Source organism: Apodemus sylvaticus, chromosome 11 (genome assembly GCF_947179515.1).
Source record: "Apodemus sylvaticus chromosome 11, mApoSyl1.1, whole genome shotgun sequence".
NCBI classification, from domain to species: Eukaryota; Metazoa; Chordata; class Mammalia; order Rodentia; family Muridae; genus Apodemus; species Apodemus sylvaticus.
In genome coordinates this window covers 59,112,540-59,133,535 of record NC_067482.1, presented here as the reverse complement: position 1 = coordinate 59,133,535, position 20,996 = coordinate 59,112,540, and the positions used below count along the sequence as shown (strand labels likewise).

At 39.0% G+C, this 20,996-nt stretch overlaps 1 protein-coding gene across 1 annotated transcript in view; it reads right to left on the bottom strand.

Moving 5' to 3' along the window:
- Window positions 1–20,996, bottom strand: part of Ppargc1a (PPARG coactivator 1 alpha) — a 131,153-nt gene that overhangs the window by 16,531 nt on the left and 93,626 nt on the right. The window contains exons 6-10 of the mRNA XM_052199701.1: window positions 19,114–19,236; window positions 18,046–18,250; window positions 14,141–14,186; window positions 13,958–14,031; window positions 198–1,113 (exon numbers count right to left, since the gene is read on the bottom strand). Coding sequence (XP_052055661.1) covers window positions 198–1,113; window positions 13,958–14,031; window positions 14,141–14,186; window positions 18,046–18,250; window positions 19,114–19,236 — 1,364 coding nt within the window. The remainder of the gene's footprint in view (window positions 1–197; window positions 1,114–13,957; window positions 14,032–14,140; window positions 14,187–18,045; window positions 18,251–19,113; window positions 19,237–20,996) is intronic.

The following is a 20,996-nucleotide window of genomic DNA, read 5'->3' as shown; positions in this document are numbered from 1 at the left end:
AAGCAAGTTTCTTACAAATGGCTCTCGGTGTTCTGAGTCCTCAGAGCTGGATATGAGAGAGAGAAGATGGAGGAGAGGGGGGTGTACAACACTCTCTTTGTTACTCGAGTGGCTCCAAAAGAGCAACCCTGAGGTTGGATATTTTCTACGACTTCCGGGAAAAGACTTTAGCCCTGGGAGGGGTTTGACTGCCTTACCTTGAAGACGATCTACTGCCTGGGGACCTTGATCTTGACCTGGAATATGGCGATCGGGAACACGACCTGTGTCGAGAAAAGGATCTTGAACGAGAGCGCATCCTTTGGGGTCTTTGAGAAAATAAGGATTTCGGTGGTGACACTGAATCTCGACACGGAGAGTTAAAGGAAGAGCAAGAAGGCGACACATCGAACAATGAATAGGACTGCGTGCCATCCCAAGGGTAGCTCAGTTTATCACTTTCATCTTCACTATCATCAAATAGGCCATCCATGGCTAGTCCTGAATTTATAAACACAGGTAGTTTGGAGAATTGTTCATTACTGAAGTCGCCATCCCTTAGTTCACTGGTCTTGTCTGATTTGTCGTCAAAAACAGCTTGACTGGGATGACCGAAGTGCTTGTTCAGCTCGGCTCGAATTTCCTGGTCTTGGAGCTGTTTCCTGGTGCTGCAAGGAGAGACCTGCTTGCTGGCCTCCAAAGTCTCTCTCAGGTAGCACTGGCCTGAATCTGTGGAAGAACAGATGTGCCCCTGCCAGTCACAGGAGGCATCTTTGAAGTCTAGTTGTCTAGAGTCTTGGAGCTCCTGTGATATGTTAATGAGTATATCCGTTTTGGAATTGAGTGACTGACAGTAGTCATGGTCACCAAACAGCCTTAGACTGGGTCGTTTAGTCTTCCTTTCCTCGTGTCCTCGGCTGAGCACTGAGGATTTGCTGAGTTGTGCGTACAACTCGGATTGCTCGGGCCCTTTCTTGGTGGAGTGGCTGCCTTGGGTACCAGAACACTCACTGTACCGGGCCCTCTTTGTTGGCGGTGGCACCACGGTCTTGCAAGAGGGCTTCAGCTTTGACGAAGCCTTGAAAGGGTTATCTTGGTTGGCTTTATGAGGAGGAGTCGTGGGAGGAGTTAGGCCTATGACAAAAGAGAAACAAAAAGAAATGTAGGAGGAGAAAAGGAGAGAGAACAGAGATAGAGATACTGTTCTTCAAGGATGAACGCATTTCCTAACTTTTCTTAGATTTCAGACCATAGTTAAAACTGAGAGAAGAAGAAGGAAACTAAATCCATGACAAGGCTTGAAAAATGGTCTCTTCTCCTAGGTCTCTGTCACCCAACAAAGATGGATGGACAGTGCCTGGCGGCTGCGAAGGCTGTGATATTTTGTAGATCAAACATCTATGCTAACAAATCCTGCTGCCTAGAAAACAGGAATGTGTCACTGCCAGTTACTTCAGAAGCAGGCGTCACCAACACTGGCGATTTTAAGGGTGCCGCTGAGGTCACTTAAAGGGAATCGATGTCTTGGGACCTGAGAATCATGAAACAGCCTTGGTGGCATTTGTCTGCAAAGATCGCTGGAGGAAAAAATAAAAAAGTGGTTCAAGGCTCTTTGAACAATCAAGAATGTACCCATGGGGCAATATTGAAAATAATAACAAAAAAGAATAATGACAGCAAATTTTATTCATGGTAAGAATCATGCACACAGATATTTTGAAATAAGTTCAGCAAACTCGGATGGCCCCTCTGAACACAGGGAACCGGAGCCCCTCCACAAACTTGAAGGCAATGAGTCTTTGTCTCCACAGTTCATTAACTTAGTAAACCATGGCTAATGTAGGTATAATACATTCTTGTAAGCATAACTAATACATTCTGTCTAAAATATGGTTCTGCAACAGACAGCGAAGTGCAAAGTGGCTCTAAATATCACCGTGCCGGGGGACCATTTTATTTAGAGCACATTGTCACTGAGGGTGATAAGATAGAAGGACTGAAACGAATCCAAGATTCAGCAGCTGATTACATAAGGAACAAATAAAGGAAGACAGGGGTGCCTATGGGTTGGTGCCTTGTCTGCCTTACTACAGAAAATTCTAACGGGTAGACATTCAGAGACACAGTAGTTGCCTCTACGACTCACCCATGAATAAACTCTATTCACCCCATCCTGCCCAGGAAGAAGCATTGTAAAGCTCCACTGTCTAAGGAACTTTGAAGAAGGGCAGGCTACAGTTTAAATGACTTTATTCTTACAAGGAAACATTTTAGTTTACAATAGATTTTGTACTTAAGAGGATGGGTAAATGCTCTTCAGAAAAAAAAAAAAAGGCTTCAAACCAGTTAACAAGCCTGAGGTGAGTCTCAAGGCAACTGTGCATTTCAAGGGGAAAATATTCCTACCTTGCTGGGAAAAAAATATAAATACGTCAAGAACCAAGTAGGTCACAGAGAGTCACGTGAAATTTTGTTATAAAATATAAATTTTGTCTTGTACTTCCTACTTGATGATAAAGATGTGGAAGAAATTAATATTTTTCTCTTCAAAAAAGTTTTTGAGCCAATCTTTGGCAAGTCGAGCTAAGTATCTCAGTAGAGAAAGGCAGAGAACATTCCGAAAGGCAACAGAGGCATGGGTGTTCATCCTTGGTGCACACCTGAGTTGCACGGGGTCTAGCCTTTGTCCACGTGCCCACTCTTTGCGTCAGCAGAGAAGTAGGTAATGTTTTCCAGCACGAAACGTTTGTGCCAACAAGGTGAGTGTTCCTTTTTGTACCCTTCTCCATTAGAGATGAGCATGGCTTATTTCCAGATTAAGCAGCTCCTATTCCTTTTGCTTATACTCCATTGCCCTGTGTATACTCCATTCTTGTGTTGGGATTTCTACCGCAGGCTATTTTTGGCGAACAAGGTGAACATTGTAAAGTATTCATGATCAGAAACAAAGATGTCAGGTTCTTGAACATTCCCCATTGGAGCCAAAGATGCACATGAACTGATAATGAGGGACTGAGGAGATGGTTCAACTACGTAGTTTCTACATTGCAACTACATATAAGGACTCTTCCCCCTTCCCCTGGTTTACTTGGCAGCCATGTAAAAAGTCTGGGGTATTAGAATGTAATCTAAGTGATAGGTGGCAGAGCTTCAAATGCATCTTGAAGCTCATTGGCTGGAAAGCCTCACCAACTTAGCTTCAGTGAGAGACTTTGTCTCAAAATCAATCAATGAAGGTGAAGAGTAAAGCCATCTGGTTCGAAAACCCTGGCTTCCACATGCTCCTACATCAATGTGTACCATGCATGACCATGTCAACACCAACAACTATCAACTCCATCATACATACATACCACACCACACACACACACACACACACACACACACACACACACACACACACATACACACAAATGATGCCTAAGCTGAGTAAGTGCCTATAAGTGCCAGCCAAACAAACAGTTTAGGGTGAGGTTGATTTTTCTAATGACTCCTGTCGGGGTGACTCAAGTCCTGTATGCTGCATGTCTCTGAATCTTTTTGTCTTTTGCTGTTGCTGTTTTTATTTTTAACTAGAACCCTGTCACTTTTCTCCTCAGGGGTCGTGAGTACTTTGTAGGATGCTGTGTGGACTTAATTGTCTTACAGGTTATCTTGCTCATTTTCATTTTCCTTTTTGTTTTCAGTTTCTCTCTGAGTAGTTGGTCTCAGGTGTCAGTGGCCTAAGAGTCACTTAGGAGGCTGGTTACACATTTTTAATAAGATGGCTCCTGGGCCACATACTGAGAACCAAAGTCTTTGAACATCTGGATAGCACGTGGCCTTTACTCCAAATATCTGTGTTTTGACTGACAGTCCAGATGTATAAAAAGAAACCCTGAACTTCAGAAATGCCAAATTAGGCCACTATAAAAGAGAGACTAGCTCTAAAAATACCTTGTCTATCTAGGGATTTTAAATATAGAAATTCTTTTACTCTTGAACATCTGAAACCCTTGTCCCAATATCGAAGCTAATTATTGTTTAAATAAATGGTTTTTGAATTGGTCTTGGCTGTCCTGATCCTGTGATTGTACTTCATTTCTGTTAAAGACTAAGCTTTTTAATAGTCTTCCTAGAGGAGTACCTCTTGTCACTAAATAGACATCCATAGGGCACCTACTAAGTGCTGGATGGTACTTTAAAGACTCTACCCCCCAGGGACAACACAGTTCCTTTTACTAAAAGAGGCCATTTTTTTTTTCCAATTTTGAAATAATTATGTTTTGTGGAAGATATGCTTCAAATAGATGGAAATGCTCTGGGGAAAGCCAAATGTGTGCTGTGGGGGAAGCCCAGGGCTGTGAGGTTCTGCTCCTATCATCTGCTAACTCAAATTCCACTTCAGCTTATTTGACAGAAACAGTTCACTGTTGGTGCATAGGAGAGTAGGGCAAGTTTCTTGAATAATTTGCTATTTTCCTTATATTCTTTATCCAAACCTCCATAATCAGAGACTATCTCTACATGAGATTGAGAAATCTCACGGATGACAGACTTTGTATCACTCGGGTGCTTAATTGAAAATCTATTTCCAGATAGAGTAGAGACCTAAGGCAAACTAAAGCAAAACAAAAGCACAAAGAACAGTTTCTTTTTTTTTTTTTTTTTTTATTTCTTTTAGTGTTGTGTCAAACTTTTAAGCATTGCTGACGGGACAGGTTACCCCTCTTGGCCCTTGAATCAGCTATATTTCTCTAACCTGACTTGCTCTGCCCACAGGTTTTTCCCCTGTGATTCAGGGAGGTCAACATTCAATTCCTTAATGCTCAATTCCTTTCTCATCTTTCCACTAATGGCCGGACTCTCAATTTCATGCCACGAGCCTAAATCAACAGTGCTAATGCCTCCCATAACCTCTGGCTTCTTTCCTGCTTGTTGATTTTTCTGGGGAATGTGTACATTTTAGTGTTGACAGTACAAGGTATATTCCATGCTCTCTCCTGAACTTAGCAGGTTTTGACAGATTTATGTGAGGACAGATGGCCATTACAGGCTGAAGGCTGACAAGAGGCAGTTCAGAGCATTGTTAAGACACTTGCACAAACTCTCAGCAGTACAGCTCCGTGCAGAATGTAATTCAGACTATAGCTTTTTTATTGCTGCCTATTTTCTTTTGTCAAAAGAGCCTGCTGTGCAGAGCAACAAATGGCGGCTATTACCCAGAATGTAATGGGTGTCAGACAAATCACGTAACACAAACAATCAAGAGTATGTAGGTCATATTTCAACAGAGCACAACCTTAGCAATATTTATGATTACTGCATTGAAATGTGCTCTATAATAAACAAGTACCTCGACATCACTCACACTCCCTCACACTTCTGCACAGCGGATCTGGGAGAAGTGGCACACACTCTACAAGTCATCGCTTTAAACAGCCCTTTTATTTAAAGAAAAAAAAAAGTCAGAGACAAGTTTTGTTTAGATTTGTTTTGTTTTGTTTTTCATTATATGCCACGAAGTGATTTTCTTTGAGTAGCTCTCCTTAGAGTTTGTTTGCTTCACTGAATGACTCTAATAAATGGAGAAGCCTCTGACCTCTTCATTGAACACTAGTATCTACCTATATTTTTGCAGGACTTTGTTCTCTCTCTCTCTCTCTCTCTCTCTCTCTCTCTCTCTCTCTGTGTGTGTGTGTGTGTGTGTGTGTGTGTGTAGTTTATAATCTCAGAATCTCCTGCTAAACCTGAAGTTTTCTTCCAAGTTAATTTAGTGGGTTTTTGCCTTGGCTGTGTGACAACTCAGGGTTTGAAGGCAAAACAATGAGGAGTTCATTACATTAGCTTAGAAGTTGACTAAGGCAGGAAGGCAGGGCAAACACAAGCAGGCCTTTTCTTTTTTCTGTACCCCAGAGTTTCAGTACTTGAACAGTATGTCAAGAGAACAGAGAGATGGCTAATATGGTGGGGACAGTCGCTGCTGTTACAATAGGCGCTAAAGTATCTGTCTGATCCTGGTTTTTAAGATGTCCTCTGTCCTTAGCACAATTCCCAATACTCACTCAGACAACACAAAATCCATCCACTGAGGTGTTAACCCTTGGCACAGTAAGGCTTGCTCTGCACTGCTCTAGTGCTCTCTGGCTGGCATCCATGCACACTGACTAGGAATTCCCTGCCTGATGTCACGAATTGTTTTGCACACCGTGCCTAATCATTAGGAATGAAACTGACTTCACAGAAGATCTTCAAGACTTTCTTCCAAAAAAACCTAATACCACAATTTTCACTTGTAGAATTCCAAGTGGAAGTTATTAAGGATTGTCCCTTAATTACTGTCTCACAGAGCGGGTGCTGGGAACCTGGAATTGTAGTCATCTACTACTAAAGCCCAAAGCTGAGGTGAAGTTAGAAGTTCCTTTGTCATCTTTGGCAAAAACAGGCAATGGAATGCGATCATTTCCAGAAAAGTAAGCAGTAAAAGAAAGCCGGGAGCATTGCAGACTTCCGGCTGGGATGAACGAGCCTGGAAACAGAGGATAACGGATGGCAGTCCCGACAGTCAGAGTCACCAAACACTACACTGGGCTCCAAAGACAATTTCTGGTCTCCCTTCCATTGATTCTTCCTAAGTGGGAATGGATTACAAAAACCTTCCAAAGTCAGTTTGTACTTTTCTTGTTAAAAATTACATTTGTTATTATTGTTGTTGTTGATGTTATTAATTTATGTATGTGTGTGGTAGCACACGTGTGTGTGCATATGAGTACATGTGTATGAGCATACACAGATGTGTGTGTGTGTGTGTGTGTGTGTGTGTGCACTTCAGATTATGCAGATCAGAGAACAAGCCACAGCAGTTGGTTTGCTCCCTCTACCATGGGCAAACAGATTCAGGTTGTCAGGTTTAGCAACAAGTGAATTAACCACTGAACCATCTCACTGGGTCACTTCCCAATTTTCTAAAACTGTTTTTGACTTTTCCTGAAGAACTACTGGCTACTGTTTAAAGTTTGCATTTGTCTCTTTTCCTCAAAGCACATCAAATGGAGAAGGACAAGCTGTGTGGAGACTAACCAATGTTTATTTTAGAAAAATAAAGATTCTTCTCTTAAGTGAGAATAAAAAAGAAGAAGAATTTAGAAATTAATTGGTTCATATGAATTTGTTTTAATCACAAGTTCACTAAAGTGTACTTTGAATGATTAGTTATTTCACCAAGGGAAAATACTGAGTTAAAAATAAATGACATCATAAAATGCAGATTGAGGGCCTAGTCGCAAATAGGACTTCTATAACAGAACTGCTGGGTTTCCCTTCCATGGATTTTTCCTAAACAGGAATGGGTTAAACAACCTTCCAATGTCAGTTTGTACTTTCCTTTCTTAAAAATTGCATTTACTGTTATTATTGTTGTTTTGTTGTTATTTATTTACATATGTGTGTGATAGCATATGGGATCATCACAGAAGAAGGGGTACAAAGACTGTAAGAACCTGAAGATGACCAGGATGACTTTTCTGGGATGGTATCTTCTGGCTATGGCATTGATGCACCCATAAACTCAAACAATATGGCTGCCTGCATAAGACCTGAATAGATCACACCAGTTACCATGGACAGTGGAATGCCACCGAGATGCCACCTATAAAAAAAGGCAACTCCAAGCAGTGAAAGGCTACTGAGGGAAGTTGGTGCAGTTATTGTTTTTGTTTCTTTTTCTTCCTTATTTTTTTAGGGATGAGACCTGAACCCTAAGTGGCCAATTCTAAATAAGGGCAACACTAATTGCATTGTGTGTGTATGTGTGTATATGTGCATATCCATTTGTGTGTATGTAATATATGACAAAAACAAACTATAGAAAAAGAGCAAATTATTTTGAGACAGGTGGTTTTTGGAGGAGTCAGAGTGGAAATGTTCAAATACATTATACTTATATTTATGGAATCCTCAAACAAACAATATAATAACAAACCAAATTAACCCCATGTCCACCCCCATTTAAACAACGCAACAAAGATTTGTGAACAGAAGGAAATATGGGCAGAACCCAGTGGTCCAAGAGTGAAAAGACAGCTGAGGATTTTGTTCCGTTCATCTTTTTATCAATTATAAAACAGTGACGATGCTTTTACAGTGTTTACAATGATAACCAAAACATGTATGCATATACATAAAATTGGGGGCCAGTCACTTTGGTCCCTAAGAAAGTTCCTTCATGTCTTGTGTTTCAAACCATCACCTTGTTAGGCTGACATTGCCTTGCCATTCCCATTTCAAACATAAAATCCTGTTGGTACTGTCTGAAAAAAAAAAAAAAAAACCTCCATATGCAATAGATTTAAATGCCTTCTGCCACAAGAACATTCTCCTTTCTCTCATCTTGCTTTACTAACAACAGCTATTTTGAAATCAAATTAGTTTTTACACCTGTAAAAGAGAAGAGTTTTTCTTATCAGCCACGACGAGCTAGCTTAGGACAATCACAAGGAAGTCAGAGCAGCTGGCAATACCTAATAAAACAAATTCCCTATCTCATCCCTCCTGCCTCCCAAAGATGCTACAGATGGGGCACCCACATTATTCTGGAGGTCTTAGAATTCTGTTGAGTCTTTACATTTCCACTTAAATGTCTGGGGAAATTCAGTAAAATAAAAAAATAGAGTAAAGTAAAAGAAGACACTAGGAGGGTGTTCCCAGCAGTTTCATTACCTTCTCTGTCTCAACCAAACAGAATAGGCATGTAGATCAAAGATCAACAAATCAACTGTATGGATGATGCTTCTACTCCATTCACCCCCTGCTGCACCTGTGGCAGACATCACTAATTGATCATGACATTCCCACTGAGTACAAACTTGGCCTTAGAATCTTTCCCAACACAGTACTTCTGGCAGCCAATACCAATCAATGGCTCTTGGCAAGGGGGAAAGAAAACTATTTAACATAACAGATGCCAACTACTATCTTTAAAATTCAGAAAAGAAATCCACAGAGCTGCTTTGAACTCGGGGCTCATCAGGAAGCTTCTGTCAACATATAACTGTTTCCTAGATAATGGAATGGGCAGAGAGTCAAAAAGATATTAAGCTTCAACAGTCAGTGAAGAATCACCAGAATTGGTGGCAGCAGAAGTAGCTGTTGACAGAATCTGAAAGTTAGTTCTGGTGCTTATACCTCCATTTTCTAAATCCTACAGCTGTACCAAAAGCAGTATTTATCCGATGTTTGCTAAAGTAGGAGTGGCTGAATGGGCACCACTCAAAGCAAAACAGGAAACGTCACATGTGAAATTACCAAAGTGGCCACAGCAGAGAGATCAGCAATGTTAGAGACAGATGAGACTTGAAAACTTGAGAAGCAAGGTGAGGTGGCCTTAGTAGAGGCTAATATGAACTGAATGCTTGCACAAGATGCTAGCTGTCATACTTCACTAAGATATGCTGCCTTTTTTATACTAATAGTGAACTTTTATTTTTATTTCTGCTCTTTATAAAGTGTTTAAACTCAAGTTGAATTACATGAAGTTGCCATTATTTGTGTAGGGCACAAATGGTTAAATACTATAAATATTGTATTTCTACTTGTAATTTGTTACTTGGAGTTCAAAAATAATCTCATTGAGTAGTCATGAACATAACCTTAAAACTGGAGAATTACCAAGGACACAGAACAGTCGTGGCAACCAAGAGTTCGAAAGGAAGAGATGTGAGTTTCTTCTTTAGTCTCTTGCTGGTTTCATCAATGATAAACTTGCATTGTCATCTGACCATCCCTTGGACTCTGCCTCCTTGCTTCCTTCCCTCCACCATGTTCCAAACTGCAGTGTAAATATTTCCCTACCTGAAGGCTTGCCAAGTCAACTGAGCCTACTCTTACCCCTGTTTCCTTCCCATGGATCACCTATGCTCTTCACTAGAGTAATAGCACTGCTGTGATACTTCTTCCCACACTTAACAGCCTTCAAAGATCTACGTATTCTGGGTAAATACTTCCTTGAACTGGAAAGAGGTCTCACAGAGTTCTTTAATGACTCCTTATCTCCTCTGTAGTTCCTGATGCCCAATGTTTGCCATTAAGCAGTGCGTACTAGTGAAGATTACTAAGTGGTAATGATGGGCATCTGTCACTGAAGAGAATTCTGTCTATATCCCAAATAGTGGATGCCACTATAAAATCCTCCCTTCCACCCAATCTCCTCCTTTATCCAACTATACTTTATCCTCCACACCTATCAGCTCTTCCATGTGTTTCCTCATCTCCGAATCCCAATTTCCTCTATTGCATAATGCAATCTTGGTTCATCACAGCTTCCCTACATAGTTGCTAACATCTTGCTTAGCAAACCAAGAGCACCCTTTAGGCACATCTTTCTTAAAGATGTCAAAATCCTCCTTTTGTGGCACTTATAAATGAAGAGATTTTTCTCAATCAGCTATTAGAAGATATCTCAAACTTGAGAACAGTTACTCAATACTTCTATGGCCAGACCCTGTTTTCAGTACTAGATGTGGAATTATTTCTATTCCTCAGACTGATTGTATTCTCACCAAGACTTCACATATTGCCAAGAATGAGCAGAGAGAAAAATAATCCTGGTAAATAGGTTTCCACTGTATCAAATATTCTTTCAGTAATACAAAGAATGAAGGATTTTAATGAATAATATGAAAGTGCATTCCCTGACAGAAATAGAAATAAATGTACTATATAAAATGCTAAGCATGTCTACATTTCATAAAATAATTTCCCCCTGCTTTTCCATACAGGAGAGTACTAAAATCTCAAACTTTTACATAAATTATTTAAAACTAAAAATTCCCCGGGGTTGGGAACAGTGCTTGCCTAGTAAGTTCAAGGACTTTCCTTCCTTGCAAATGCAACAAAAATAAATAAATAGATATTAGCAGCATGACTCAGTGGTTAAGGGCACTGGGTGTTCTCTTAGAGGACTCAGGCTCTGTTCCTATATCCCACATAGGGGCTCACAATTACTTGTAACTCCAGTCCCAGGGATCCAATACTCTCTCTGGCCCGTGCTGGCACTGCATAAATATAGTGCATAGGCATACTTGTAAACAAAACATCCATCAAATAAAAATACAAAAAAAAAAATAAAATCTAAAACAAACCCACAGAAATAAAAAAAAGAAGAAAAAGATAAGTGCTTCATAATATAATAACTTTAATGGAATAAATACAAGTTGTGGGGTATGTTCATATTTAGAAATTAGAAAGACACCTTTGCATGAAGACATTCAATATCGACCTGGATGCAATGATGCATGGATGTCCCCTTGGCACTAGTGGGGCTATAAATAGAAATATCATTTTGCAAATCAATGTAGCAATGCATGTATCAGAATATTCTAAGATATTCAAGTGGTTACTTTTGGCATTAACTCCTATTAAAATATATTTTGAGAGAATCAGATTTAAAAATGTATGCATAAAGATTTCCCCACAACACTATTTCAAAAGAGTCACAGTATAAAACAGCCTAAATATGTAAAATTACACATTGGAGCAAAATTTTCTATTTATCTACTCAAATAAATATTATATATTACTGCTATATCCTGATAACAGACTTCGAGGCATTACAAAAACCAGCTTATATTAGGTGAAAACTTAGGCTTTAAAATTTTATAAGGATTTACTGCCATACATAATGATTACAAACACATTCATATATCTGTAGAAAACAAAGCTATGGATATTTTAATTTTAGAACTATGAAAAAGTTCTCAATTGCCTTATATCTGTGTCATTCCTAATTAGCTGACATTTTTTAATCATAATAAGTATTTCTTTAATGGAAAGTCAGGCATTGGTACATAACTAAGGAAGCTCTATTACCCCATTCAGAAACTAAGAGACTAACTCCGTTTAGGTTCTGGATACTTATAATCAGTAGATCCCTTTCAGCAAGGATTTTACTATGGTGCACAGTTGTGTATCTTTTAAAACCTGCTACTATCTGTTGGCCCAGAGACTGGCATTAGATAAGATGATACAGTTTTATGTAAATGAATGGTACATGGATAGGAAAATTTGTTCCTATTAAAAGACACAATTAATGTAAATTTCTAGAACAGATACTATCAAATGTGTGTGTACTATTGCAAAGCACTCACAGTATCACAAAAATCCTGAAAAAAATTTCACTCAGATTATCATCCCCCTGAAAACAAGAAGGAGGGGAGAACTTTATGATACCACTAGTATGGCTTATGAAAGAAAAGATTGATGGATTGCCGGTTAGCACACTGAAACTCGATGCCATGCCTTCTGTCTCCTAACAAAACTGTGATATCTGAATAGATATTTACATGTATCGTGCAAAAGTAAATTGTGAATCAAGAATTGTGTATCAATTTTTCAAACAAATTCACTGATTTTTTGTCTTCACTGGTAAAATAAGAAGGTCTCTCCTACAGATATGTACATGTTAATGATTTTGCTATTAATATATGGGAGTTATAACTAATTTAAGAGATCAAGATAATAGTTAGAGAGATGGTTATGAGTACTCTTCCTCCAGAAGACCTGAGATTTATTCCCAACACCCAATTTTGGTAGCTTACAACCACCTGTTACTCCTATACTAATAGGATCTATTGTTGTCTTATGTATACCTTGGGCACCTGCAGTCATGTGCACAAATCCACACTCAAACACATATAAAAACAATTTTAAAAGCAAAAAATAAAATGTTATAAAAAGAAACAAATATATATATATATGTTTACAAGTGAATGCATGCATGACTATGTGTGTATGTGTGTGTATGTGCACACATACACTATTTATATGCCGTGAAATTAACTACTCTGCTGCTTGACCAAACCATGCCATCATGCAGTAGACCTTTGATAAGAAGGTAATTTAGTCAACTCAAAGTATGAAATTAAACTTAGCAACAATGACCATGGTGCGTGTAGGCACCACAGTTCTGGTTGAAATCATCTTGTCTAACTTACTCTTCCTCCATCCTTCACAGAAATGGCCAGAGCCAAGAACTCTCTAGTTTAGACATCCTAAGACTTACTCTGTGCTGTGTGTTAAGAGCCTCAACCTAAACACCATTTGCAACCAACTCAGAAGTATGTATAGGAACCTCCAGCTAGTCCAAGAGTTTGTCTTAGCTCTTTTGTCTCCATGTGACACAAGGATTAGACAGAGAACTTCAAAAGTCTCAAAGGATGAAGATAAGGGCTCTTGCTGGAAAATATACAAGAACAACATAGCTTGCTGAAAAGGCATATTTTCGATTTTCTCCTTTGCTAGCAAGATAAAATACTATGCATATATAATATAATATAGATAAATGATAGATAGATAGATAGATAGATAGATGTGTATGATAGCACTATGCTGCTAAATATGGCAAATAGTGAGAAAATATACATAAAGTACTGATAATAAACCTGAATCCAAGTATTGCCTGTTTTCCACCTTGATTTCCTTTTACACATTTGCTTAATATCACTCTTATTTTCTCATCTCAAAATTGAAAACAAAACAAAACCTACCCCTATCCTCATGAAGTCACTGTCAACTCCACTGAAACAATTTAGATGTCAAGCACACTTACTGGGTGGAAAAATTAAAGATGTAAATTAAGTTCAAAATACATTGTATAAAATTCTCAAAAAAATTATTAAAGATATTGCTAATTTAAATAATAAGAAACTGGAAAAAATGTTCAGTTCTCCTCCTACTAATGTCTGGCTACCTTAACTTTGAGAATCCGCATGTATGTGAAGGTCCGGGCTCCTTGTGATACTGAATCAATGCTATCTCTTGAAAACATCTTTCAATTCAAGGTTTCTTTTGTTTTTGTTTTCGAAGTAAGCAACTGAAGACACTTGGCAGGTATCTTCTTATCCAGTTCCACTTGTACTCTGTTTCAGTTGATCCCTCCTAAAGCATAGCCTAGCACTGAATATGTATGTCACAGAGAGAAAGTCTGACTGAAATAAAAGCTTACCTGCAGTTCCAGAGAGTTCCACACTTAAGGTTCGCTCAATAGTCTTGTTCTCAAATGGGGAACCCTTGGGGCCACTGGAAGATATGGCACATTTATAAAAACAAACTGAAATGGAGTTGCTGTAGCCAAATGTATTAGAACCCCCTTCCCTTTCTGAAAATGCTTGCGTTTCTTAATACTTACTTTGGTGACTCTGGGGTCAGAGGAAGAGATAAAGTTGTTGGTTTGGCTAAAGGAAAGAAGAAGAAACTAATTACAAAATATTGAGGCTTTTTCAGATCGACTTTCTACTATGTTTAAGTAGTAAACAGCCAGGCAACTGGAGGAATAAACTAAGGAAACCCCTGCTTGTTGGCTAAAAGTCAGATGGCAGTCCGTTATGCCAAAACAAACTCCAAACAACACTTGACTCAGTGCAATAGCATTAGAGAATACAAACAAACACAGAATTTTCCAACAAATGCACCATCTCGTTAAGGACACAAAATTTGCATCATACCATCAAAGAGAAATATTGTTTTCTGTTTTTAATTTGGAATCAGTACACGGTTTGTTTAGACAAGGAAACAGCAGACTAACTACAAGGTGACAGATCGTTATGAATATTCAGTTGATTTTACTCCTAAAATGTATAGTTCCACATCTAGCTGTGAGAACAGGAAATTTCTATGAGATGACTAAGGCTCAAGCAATAACCATCCTAGTCACTGAAAATTAGTTGAGCGATGATGACAAACTGTGGCCGGTGACCCAGATGGCTTAAATGGAGCTTGCATCCCAAATCTGATAGACTACAGAAGACATCTTAGTTGACAGTTAAAAGATCAATAGATATTTTTCTAAAGCTCACTATTTCATTCTTTCCTTAAGTGTCACCTGATCTTTTGATCCTTTGGTGTCTTTTCTCAACAAGAAATTCATGAGTAAGAACCTTCCCATTCTAATAGGTTAACTGCCACTCCATGTCAATCCTGTACTTTGAGTGGGAAGAATATAGATGATGAGAAATATATTATGAATATATATGCTTATCTATGGAGATTTATGCACATAGCTTTTGTCTTTTTTTTTTCTGTTAACTACTTTCAGAAAGTCAAGCAGTAGTTACATGTGTAATGAAGACCATAGATTTGAAAGAAAAAGGGTCCCAGAACAATTTCTTACTTTACAGTTGAATTCTCTGAGACACAAAAATGGTAAGAGATGTCTACAGAACCATAAAACTGATTCTTGCCAGATTTAGGCACTCCGATAGTTCCTTCCTCCTATTATCAAAAGGAATTAAATTCAATGCACTTTAAAGTAAGTTAATCAACCCTAGTAATTAAGGTCCTTTGAAATGTAAAAATATTATTTATGTCCAAATTAGTCTGGAATAAGGTACTTTATGTAGAAAAATAGTATTTACATATTGAATTTGTGGGCAAGGACTTACTTTTTAAACAATTGAATAGTAAGTATATCATCTATCCAATGTGCATCCAGAAATATGAAGATTATGCTGTCTTCTACAAATTAGGTACATTGATTAATTGGCTTTTACATATATACAGATAGATGAGCTGATTGTACATTAATTTTTGAGTATGCCTAATTTAATCAGCCTTTCAACAGAATGAATTTATGAACAAATTTTCCTCACTTTGTATGGTATTTCTCTAATAGCCAGGATAATTTACATTGGTTCTATAGAAAATGTCATCCAATAAGGAACAATGAACCTTTAAATCACACAATAGATGTACATTGAAAGGTAGAAAAAGGCATGTAGAAAAGGCACGTTAAGTGCTCATATAAATGGTTCAAAACTCCAGACAGCTAGGTACACGGAAGCCTAAAGCAACAGAGGGAGAGAACTGGCCACACGCATGCTCAGTGCCAGCAAAGGCAAGTAGGAATGGAAGGCCTGATCAAAGGGTGGTCCTGTAGCCTCCCGCAGACTAGAACCCTCACTTGACATTAGAACAAAGATTATCTCATGAGGACCACTAAGTTTATTTACAGGGACTGTCACTTGTGCTATTCCAAGCACTACCTGACAACAGGATGCTAGGACCCTCTCGTTATCCTTCATGAAGATGCTATTTTTGAACAGCACCTACATGTGTGAGTAAATAAATGATACTCAGACCACACTATCCTCTAGGCAATTAGCATGAGGAACTAAGAAGTGCACGATGATGCCACAGTATAACAAAGAAGAGATCAAAAGCCCAGTCAGGAACATGCCAACCCAGGAAGAAAGTAACCTAGCTATTCTCATCAAATGAGATCTCTGACTGCTCATATGATTTCTACTTTCTAATTTTGAGTAACTTAACAAACCTTGGAGAGTAAGCACCTATTGGTTATTAATAGAATGCCAGACTTCATTTCTCCCAGGCTTCTAATAACTAAGGCATTTCCTTTTCGTTTGAATCAGCAGGCTTTGTTCTGTGATGAGCCTTTTAGGACTTACCACAGATTTTTACTTTTAAGAAAATCTGCATATAGCTGGTCTCCCTCAGAGAGTCTATCTTCCAGGAACCTATTTAATTGTTCGATGCCATTGTTTATAAAAGCTTACAGTAATATTTAATAGTAGGTGAATTCTAAGAAAATCTCAAATTCTAAAATAAAGAGAGAGAGAGAGAGAGAGAGAGAGAGAGAGAACTTTAAGCTATATGCTTATTGACCAGATTCCTGAGCACAGGATCTCAAAGACCCTGAAACTCTCAATTCAGCTCCAGGAAACGAATACATGACTGGGACTTGGTCAGGAGGAGCCCAGTGGACTTTTCACTCACCCACTGGGTCAAGTTCAGTGGGCTCCTTGTCCTAGGCCTCCATCAGCATCAATGTGTCTCCTTAAACAAAACCAACACACAAATGATGGAGAGCAGCAGCAGTAGCCAGTGCTGGCAGAGGAAGCTGTCAGGGCGTTTGGTCCAGTTAGTGACATTTAGTTCTCCAAAGTGACAGTCAGAGATAAACAGCAAATTTGACATATCCAACAAGGAAAAAACAAACAAAAAAATCTAATGAAGAGCCAATTGAAAATATTAAAGGAAATTCTTAAAAGTACTCTAAGGTCGGAGGGCAGAGGAATTACAAACCCCAAGGGAAAAAATCCTTATTTTATTAAAGTCATCATCATCATCATCATCATCATCATCATCATCTCATAAGCGGCAGCAGCATATCTGTATGAAATGATCATACTTCAAACAAGACAAGGACTGTTCACTACCCTGAAGCGGTAGTTTAGAGAACCAGAAACACAAGAGAGGCATGTTTGTAGCTACTACAGAATATGTCTGCTTCTATGACATGATTCCAGGTAGTAAGCAGAAGCTGGCATATTTTTAAAGCAACAATTACTTTCATCAAACTCTGTTTCCTGGACTTCAACATTTGGAAGAGGAAGAGGTGAGAGAGAAAACTGTATCTCTGCCAAGAGCGATTTTCCCCAAGTCACCGAATCTGTCTTGGAAGCATCAGCCTCCTGGCTACATATGGGACTACTAAAGATCAACCCAGATGTTTTGTTCAATCTATGTAATAGTTTCTAAATACGAAAGGCAGAGGAAAACAAAAATTTCCAAAATTCTCATATGCAAAGTAAAAAATCCGGTGAGCACAGCAGGTGGTCTTTAAAAAGTAAAACAAGAATGCATTTAATCAGAAAGACTACATGTTACTATTTACTGCTTCCCAAGGTAGATGGAGGAGATCTCCCGTGTCTCATTTTTTCCACAGCTGGAAAGGGTAAAAAAAATCAAAGAACCCCAGAAAGAGTTGGCCAAAGATCGCACATAGCAGTCAATGATCTCAGTAATCCAGATGTGTATAAACCTCAAAGGTATTGTAATCCCTGCGGGCCGGCTCTGCCCAGCTAACAATCCAGGTGTCTTTAGAGCTCATTTCTCAAGCTACCCATCAGCTGAATCGGATAAGATCAATCTGTGTCCATGGAAGACCTTCACACCTCCTTCCTCCTCTTGCCTCAGACAAACACAGAGGGGATGAAGAGCAGGATCCCTGGGCTCAAACTTGCAGCATGTGCTCTGCGCCCCTGCTGGCTGCTCTCTGTTCCGGAACTGGCCTACCTTGAGCATGTTGCGACTGCGGTTGTGTGTGGGACTTCTTCTTGGAAGCGCATTTGTCTCTGCTGCTGGTCCTGTTCTCTGTGGGTTTGGTGTGAGGAGGGTCATCGTTTGTGGTCAGATACTTGAGAAGCTCTGAGCAGGGACGTCTTTGTGGCTTTTGCTGTTGACAAACGGTCTTTGCTTTATTGCTCCATGAATTCTCGGTCTTAAAAAACAAGGCATAAAGAAAGCTAAAATTAGTGAAGTGAACCTTATCAGAATGGATATAGGTTTTTCTGAAGAGATGAGATTTTCAGTGAAGTGCTCAGTCTAAGTGTACTGGATCTATGAGCTGTGAATAATTGTTTGCAGAACAAGGAAGAAAATTACATTTAAAATTCCTAAATGTCATTTATGCAGCTTTTTATTTCATTTCCCTTACATCCCGATGTTCCTACTCAGCAACATGTAACTAACAAGACCCTACAGCGCCTTTACTGTGAATAAAGAAAAAAAATGCTGCTTTAAACCTTAATTTACCGCTGACTGCTGAAGCCCAGTATTCACAACTCTCTTAAGTACCCCTTAACGCTCCGCTTTCACTCACAGCGAATGGCAAGACAAACATTGTTTAATACAGCCCGCTAACTGAATTATGTCATTGCCAGCCTTTTCTCCAATTAATGGCAGAGACGGATCTTTCCCAGTGAATCCGAAACAGTCTGTCTCAGGTTAAACAGCTGGCAAAACAGCCACCCTGCATCTTAAAGTCATCCACAGACCACAGCTACCAGCCTACCAGTAAACTGTGCGGTAGGGCAGATCACTGCACGTATTAATCAAATGGGAAAAAAATCACTCATTCTGATAATCAGAAAAACAATGCATAAGGGAACTCATGCTAGTTTTCCCTAAGCCCCAGTCCAGTGCTTGGAGACCGCCCCCACACTTTGGAGATCCCCTCTAGAGGCAGCTGCCAATCTTGGCTAAACTAATACATACAAACTTTAGATCTGTTACATAGATTCATGCAACGCCCCCTGCCCCACCCTTACTCTCCCCTGTGTGTTAAAATGCCGGTATGCGCACCTTAACAATGGCAGGGTTTGTTCTGATCCTGTGGGTGTGGTTTGCATGGTTCTGAGTGCTAAGACCGCTGCATTCATTGTAGCTGAGCTGAGTGTTGGCTGGTGCCAGTAAGAGCTTCTTAAGCTAGACACATACCAGAAAAGGGGAAAGCAAGAAAGGTTATACATCTTCTAAGCTTTGCATTAGTAACTAAAACTTGAAATTAATTATATTTCTTTGTAACTATACCACACTTTACCACAAGAATGAGAAAGGAAATAGTTTCATGTAAAAGAAAGGGTTTTAAGACTACAGTACTGCCTAGGAAAATATTGTCTTTTCTTGTATTTGAAACTTGACATTGTTAGCCTTAAATTTTTAAACAATTTCTACATAGAATAATGACACAACCATTCCTAAAAATATTTCCAAGCAATATCAGGCTACCTGACCCACCAGTGTTTTGAGAGGCAGAGGTTAGGAACTAGACCTTCCTCTCTAGGACCTTCAAGCTCACATAGTAATCAATGAGAACACTTTCTTGATCATGTTGCATAACTAAACATATGAATGTATGGAATTAAAAATATGTGAATTAGGGCAGTGGCTATCACTGGAGTAAGAAAGGAAAGAAAGGATTTGTAAATAGAATGTTGTTGCACAGCCAAGATATGGTTATAACACCAGCTAAGTATTTATTGGTTTTGTTTGTTCGTGTCTTTGCTTTTGGAGTCAGGGCCTCCCGTGTGTAGCCCTAACAAGACTCTAACTGTGCGTGCTTCTCCTTCAGGACCCTAAGCACCTGGATCATACACAGGTATGTGCTCCAATGCTTGGTTTTTTACCACCTACTGTTTTATTAACCCAGTTTCTTCATTGGTATGAGTCACTCTCAAGAGCCACCCTGCTCTGACATGCAAGATATCTTTGACCCAACAACACTTCCCAATTGGACAAACTGTACAGATGTGAATCATCACTCAGGAGTGAGGACACTAGACCATAGAGCCAGTGTCACATGGAAGGCGGGGTGACTGAGGGATAATTTACACATGAAGGTTTTTCCTCAAGAGCAGACATCTTAGACAACAAAAAGAAACAAGCAAATCTCCACATGCTCATGTAGAGTTCCTTCGGTCTTCACAATTTGAGAGATCAGTCTCCAAAGGCATGCCGGAGTATGTTATTAATGCTAGAACAATGGCATTCAATAATTTACAGGGCATTGCCCTTCCATGAGACTTATGGCAAATGACGAATGGCTATCATAGATGAGGCAACAAACTGTACTCAGAACTAATCAAATTCTGGTCAAGCATTTTGTTGAAACTAAAAGTCACTTCTCATGGCCAACAAATTTACTTTCCATTGCCTACCACAGATTTCAGTGACTTGGGCTGTAGAAGAGCTATTATTTTTTTCCATCTTCATAAGAAATGCTGATTGAAAGACTTAAGCTATAGCACAGTGCCTGACTTTGCAATTCTGTTTTTAGAATCATAGGAAAAGGCAGGTAAACATTATTATACAATCTGTTAACAGCAAAACGTGTAAAGAAAAAAACTAAATATTTCACCATGCTAGATTGCCTAATAAATCATAGCATCTCCATACAAAAAAAAATCAGTGTGTAACCACTAAAAAGTTCTGGATATGCTGAAAATATATAAGCAAACACCAAATAAACCAGACATGTCAGGTTGTATTTACATATTTTGTGCAATGTATATATATTGCACTATATATATATATATATAATTGAAAAAAAGAGGATATTATTTTGAGAATGGTAAGAACAGGGAGGTTAAGAGGGACAAACTAGGAAGGGCTACAGGAATGGTAGAAAATGAGGAAATTAAAAAATTCTATTTTAATTTACAAAGCATAAAAACAAAAAATGCAAT